Source organism: Xiphophorus couchianus, chromosome 2 (genome assembly GCF_001444195.1).
Source record: "Xiphophorus couchianus chromosome 2, X_couchianus-1.0, whole genome shotgun sequence".
In the NCBI taxonomy this organism is placed as follows: domain Eukaryota; kingdom Metazoa; phylum Chordata; class Actinopteri; order Cyprinodontiformes; family Poeciliidae; genus Xiphophorus; species Xiphophorus couchianus.
Window position 1 is genome coordinate 20561303 of NC_040229.1, and position 6327 is coordinate 20567629.

The 6327-nt window shown below is 40.5% G+C and overlaps 1 protein-coding gene across 1 annotated transcript; it reads left to right on the top strand.

Moving 5' to 3' along the window:
- Positions 1-4945: 4945 nt before the first annotated feature.
- Positions 4946-5965, top strand: phlda2 (pleckstrin homology-like domain, family A, member 2). Its single transcript, XM_028003691.1, has 2 exons — positions 4946-5518; positions 5633-5965. Exon 1 carries the CDS (start codon positions 5078-5080, stop codon positions 5477-5479), a length of 402 nt encoding a protein of 133 aa, XP_027859492.1. The 5' UTR covers positions 4946-5077; the 3' UTR covers positions 5480-5518; positions 5633-5965.
- Positions 5966-6327: the final 362 nt, after the last annotated feature.

A 6327-nucleotide genomic window follows, 5' to 3' on the forward strand; every position in this document is an offset into this window, starting at 1 on the left:
GTTAAGTAGCTTAGCAAAAATCAACTGAATGGGGCTTTTAAAAATGAAAGAATACTTACAGATCTGGAGAAAACCTGACTTGTCAGAGGGAAATCTAAAGAACTGGAAGCCACAGGATGCTCCGCCTGAAAAATAAATGAGTTTTCCCTTCATTATTCAGCCCTCATTTCTCAAATGCAACATTTGCTGAACATACAAAATGCACACCTCACTTCATGTTAATAGTATTTTTCCTCTTGTAATATTAAATGGAGACACAGTCAGTGTTAAAGACTCAGAGTTTAGTATTGTTATTGAAACTGCGACTCACACTGAAACTGACTGCTCTTATGACAGTTTTGTGTCAGCATATATAATTAGTTTTAATTAACAAATTGTACAAAGATGCACAAAAACGTTGGGTTCTCTGCAGTTTAACAAGGACCCTGTTATATGCAACCGATCGGATCTCTAATTAGACCTCTGAAGTTCTGCATTATGTTACACAACACCCTTAAATATGACATTCCAACACGTCTCATTTTATTTCCAACCTTTATGATCATCTGCAGGGTTCACCAAGTATTAATTATGAGGCTCGTAGTAAACACTGTGCGGCTTCATGTCTCAACATGTCCTCCAAGCTCTGGGACTTTCTGGTCCTTCCACTCTCCATCCTGTCACACCCATGTGCCCATAGCTGCAAGGCTGCACATCTCTGAAACAAACATGGGAGACCAAAACAGGAGCATAAACATTCAGTCCTTTGACCTTCATTCTTACTTTTGTCCGTATGAATTTATCAAAGCCTTCCTCTGTTGTTGCAGGTGATGCCTTATCTGACTTCCTCTCTGAAGGACTGTTTAGTCTGTGGGGAGACAGTGAGATCCTGATGCCACTGATTCAAACTGGAGGTTGTCACAACACACATCCAGAAATCCTCTGCATGAGCCAATCGCCTCCAGAGATAGTTGTGCTTTCCCACAAGCTGGAATAACAACGGAAGGGTGAACTTTCAAGTTTTACTATAGATAACTTGCATGTAGTTAATTCTTCCCTTCATTAAATAGTGTACATCTATATACGCTAGCCTAACTTTATGCATAAGAAAATTGGAATTTAAATTGGTTGGTAAAGATGTGTAAAAAGTCTTAGAATTTTTTTTTTTTTTCTGAAGTAAAAATATCTGGTTAAGCACCTGATGCCCATATGGCAGATAATCTGTGATGCTGTGGGCCTTTTTCTCTTTTTAACCTTGTTAAAGTGTGCAGCTGAGAGCCTGAGACTGAGAAAGACTAAATAATGTGGTGAATACTTTCTGAAACATGAAACTGGGTCATCCTTAGGCCTTTTTGTAGGAATCTGACCCGAACCACATGAGCAAAGCAACAAAACAAAACATTCACAAGAAGCAAACAAACAAACAAAAAAGAGCCCTTGCTTTCATGGTCATGTAAACTCCCAGACAGAGAGCTGAAGAGCATAAGAGAGGCCCCAGGTTGATTTAAAGCCCTCCTATAAAGATGGGGTGGTGGAAGACCCCTCTCTCTGAATGCTTCAATCTTGACTAATGTAGAAGACTTAATGCTCTCCTATTGGCAGACAATCCCAATACGCAAAATATTAACATGTGAACTACCAGTCTTTATTTCCTCTTTATTCCATCAACCTTTTCTGGATTAAATGATCTCCTGTTGACAGACTCCCCAAAAAAACTCAAACTATAATCAATAATAAATATCATGCATGCACAGACACACCATTATAAAAACCACCTGAGCCTCCTTTGGCAAGCAAACCCTTCCAAACTGCCCAGGAGATTCTGAGTCATTGCCTGGGCATGTCCGTGAGCTTCCGCCTCAAAACGCACGCAAACAAAAACTTAAACATACACACTTCACCTCAGGCAAACACCACCAGATAACTAAACAGAGAGAAAATTCCCCGAAACAAAGCGAAGAGAAAGGCAGGAGGTGAAGAGGCGGCGGTGCCTTTTCACTCAGCAGAAGCCAGCAGGCTGTCAGGCCCTCTGCACACGTGTGCTTTTGTCTTCTTTCAGGTCGGAGTAGAGCGCGGACCACCACATCCTGCTCCAGTGTCACCACAAGTTCAGGGATAGAGATGATCAAAATGGTTCACTGTGGTTTTGTCTGCAATTGCTTTTGATCCCAGAGGATGTGGCTGTGTGAAGGGTAAATTGTGCAAATGCACAATTCCTGGCTGTCAGTTCATACAGATAAAAACTGAGATAATTTAACAGCTTTACAATTTAGAGCAAAGCAAGTTTTTCCAATAAAAGTCATGTGGTTAAAGAAAGTAGCGGGATGCATTACATTAACCTTTACATACTGGTTACTTTGTTGCCTCATGCATCTATTTGATTGTCTCCTGCTCTTTGTAGCCTTATAAAGTGTTTCATAAGTTGATCAAATGCAAAAGAACATTTATTTTATTCAGTTACGATGTGCACAGTGCCTTTAAATAAAAATATATATACAGTATATAAATCATTCTTTATTGTGGAAGCATTACAAGATGCAAAAATGTGTCAAACCTTTAAAGAACATCAGATAATGTATGATTTATTTGTCTGTGGTTGCTGTTGGGTAGTTTGACTGAAACCAAAATAGTCCCCACAGATTTCAGGTTAAGGCAATGCTTTCTAATGACTAGCCTCCTGAATGACCTACCATGAAGAGCCAGGACTGAGTCAGTCAGCTGACCGGCAGGGTGGCGCTGCGGTCAGGATCTGTTAAAGGAGCGCACAGCGGATGTCAGGAAGATAAGAGAGGAGCCACACCTCAGGAGTGGTATCAAAGTTTGTTCTCATGGCTTTCCCTTCACTGTTTCGATTTTTCACTATGATTTTATCTAAATGTGAAGAAACTTGTAAAATCCATAAAAGTCTTTGGATTCTCTCATCTTTTTAGATTCTACTTAACAATGAAAAGGTCTGACTTTAAGGTCTCCAGATTTAAGTTTGTCTCAAGAGATTTACTTATCTTGATAAAATAACTTATATAAATATTTGGCCATTTCAAGTTGATTTTACTTTACTTTTTGACTTTTAATTAAAAATAATTAATTAAATGTTAATTAAAAATAAGCAGAAACTCCTGATTATCTAGTATTTCACAGGTTGGTCAGGATATTTTGTAAACCAAATCAGGGAAGATAATAATGAACCTTTGCTCCAGTAAACTCCCTGTGACCCCTGGCATTGTAACTTTATTATTTCAAATAAACCAGTGGTCCCTACAAATAAACAGATTAATAAGCTATAATTCATTTTAAATTGTTTTACAACCTGTAGCTTTTTATTTCATATTAAGTTGCTATAAAACAAAAATGGTTGCTTGGAAACATGGAAGCCTAATTGGCAAACTAATGTCTACAAAATGCCTGATAAATTATTGCTGAATGGTGAATTTATTTTATGTTATCAGATGATTAGTTACTGAGTACGCACAGAATCGATCAAGAAACAAGTAGGTGTCCACTTAGATAAATAAAATTAAACTCATATCTACAAGAGAAAAGACTACAGCCATCTAAAGTAAATAACTTAAGTATCGTTTGGTTTGTTAATCATTTGGCGCTAATTTGTTCGTTTTCACTTTGAGGTGATTTTTAATGAATCATTCAGTCATCTGTTAGTTTTGAGTTGAAACAAAGATCAACATGACTGAGCACACTAAGCACAGTTTTTTCTGAAGGCTTCCAAAAACACACCCAGTACCACCAGTGACACCTGGGCCATAGTTTGAGACCCTTGGTATGAACTCATCCTCTGTTGTAGCTGCGGACGTGACGCCTGATAAACCCCGTCTTTTCTGAATGGAAACTGTGCACATGGTTCTCTTTGGCAATGTTGTCGGTTTGATGTTCACAGACTTGTATAGCAACATCTACTGAGTTGAAACACGTTTAGTCTTCATGTTAAAGAATCACAAGAGTAGGTGGCAGACCTTGCCAACTGAAGAGAATGAGCAACTATTCGGTCTACGGCGGAAAACAAGACATATTTGTACATTTTAGCTGGGAATTTGAGACTGGCATTTTTAATTTATTTTTTGATAATTTTATGACCTCTGACAAATAAAGTAAGGCTGTTTATTAATTGGCGACCATTAGTCTTTGCAAGTGGATATTTTGTCTTCAAAGCTGGTGTGCTGGAAAAAGAAATGCTGTCCTAAAGGAGACTTAAAGCTAAGTTACTTGCACCATAACAATTTGGAACAAAGTTGTTTTAATTAATTGTTTTTGTTTGTTTATTTTATCTCCAGTCCTCTTCCACAAGCATGTGTTGTTGATGTTTCAGTGTCCCCAGACATTTCAGTTTATGTAAGTGTTAGGGTATGGCTCATTCCTGTTCCAAAATGACACATGGATGAGCAGGATTGGTAAGGAAAAACTTTACTGGTCTTGCCTCAAAACCTTTGGGATTCACTTTAGCAGAGACTCTGAGCCAGACACATCTCGTCCAACATCAGTGTCTAATCTCACAAATGCATTTAGTCAAAGATGGTCCAAAATCCAATACACATTCTTAAGGCTTCCTAAAGAAGTCGGCAAGCTGTTATTGCCAGGGTGGGCCAACATCATATTAAACCATACGGGTTAAAAACGTGCGAGTCAAGTTCAGATGAAGTGATTTTGATCTGACTGAACTGTAAGTTTTTTTGTTTTTTTTTTACAGCTTTTATGATCTTTTATACATTCCCAAGATCAGTGTGAATGTGCACATCTGGTGATCCCTTCAGAATGGGCAAATATTTGGACAGACTCCACAGTGGGATGTGGATTACAAATTAACATGTCGGCAGCGTAATTAGGTCCACTTCCTCCCCCACCTGCATGCGCCACAGCTTCCGCCCACACTCAGCCTTGAATTACTCCTCTGGCAGCTGCATTCCCAAACAGCAGCTGACGTCAAGAGGGAGGGGTTGAGACTATAAAAACCCGGGGAGCCTATTTCATTCACAGCCACATTCTGGATTACTACGATATCTGCAGAGAAGCTCCTTCTTCGGAGTCTTCGGACGAAAACGCAGAGGAGGAGTGCGCCCCCCACCCGCTTTTTTTGACAAAAAAAACAATGAAAATGCCAGCGGAAGAAATCATCAAGGAGGGAGACCTGGAGAAGAGGAGCGACAGCTTCCTCCAGTTCTGGAAGAAAAAGACGTGCGTCCTGACCAAGGACAGCCTCAATATGTACGCGGACGTAAAGCGCTCCAAGGTCAAAGAACTCAAGCTGCAGTCCATAAAGAAGGTGGACTGTGTGGAGCGCACCGAAAAGTTCATGTATTTCACCATCGTTACCAAAGATGACAAAGAGATCGACTTCCGGTACTCCGCGGAGCAGACCTGCTGGCACGCGGAGATCACCCTGGCCCTGATTAATTACCAGAACAGAGAAGCCGTCCAGGACTTCAAGACACGGCAGGACAACGAGAGCGCATCGCCCGGACAGGAGAGGCGCATGGCCAGGGCGCCTTGAACCGCTCCAAGGCGCAGGATCGGAACTGCTCCAAATATGGTGAGATACGCTCCAGGATGCTGGCTCACCCTGTACATGATTGAAAATATGATTATGGGGGGAAACAAACTGCTTCAAGCTCAAACTAATAACGCTTTTTTTAAAATCCTCTAGAGTCTACATGGACCATTGAGAAAAATGGGAAAACGGATCAACGGAAGCCTTGATCATCCGGTCCAGAGATGAAGGACTGTTCGGGACTGAGCTCCCTCAGAGACGGGACAGCTGATCCAAATCGACACACGAACTTTTAGAAGCTCAAAGTGGACTGAACTGTCAGAACTATTTCATGTTTACTCTTCATAGAGAAATGGTGCCTGAAATCATGTTAATTTATTTTTGTTTCCAGAATCTATGGTGTTACTGGTAAACTGCTTGTGTTTAAATTATTTTCTGCTTAAATGTGTTTATTTAAATAAATATCTATTTGCTTTTGCCATAACTCCATCCCCTTCTTCTTTTTTTTAACTTTGAAAATGTTTTCTTAAGGTCTGTTAATGTTTAGACCTGCATGATTCAAGGAAAAAAGTGCCGGACATGCACGGCTACCTTTCACCAGCACCGTTTCTTAAATGCCACACATGCAACCGTAAAAAGGGAGTGGAGGACAGGGAAGTCCCTCTTCCGCTCCAGCATCAAGTGGAATGTGTCCTTTTATTGTCGCTGGGAGGGTTTGGGGCCTGAGTCATCACTGATAGCAAGTGCAGTCGGCATCAACGGACACTTTGAAGACTCGGTGGTGTCACTGAACACACCTGTTTCCGAGGTGTGGTGACCTTTATGGCTCCTGGTACAATCTGATAATAGAA

Coding starts and splice junctions, on each gene's coding strand:
- phlda2 (XM_028003691.1), top strand. CDS start 5,078: ATGAAAATGCCAGCGGAAGAAATCATCAAGGAGGGAGACCTGGAGAAG.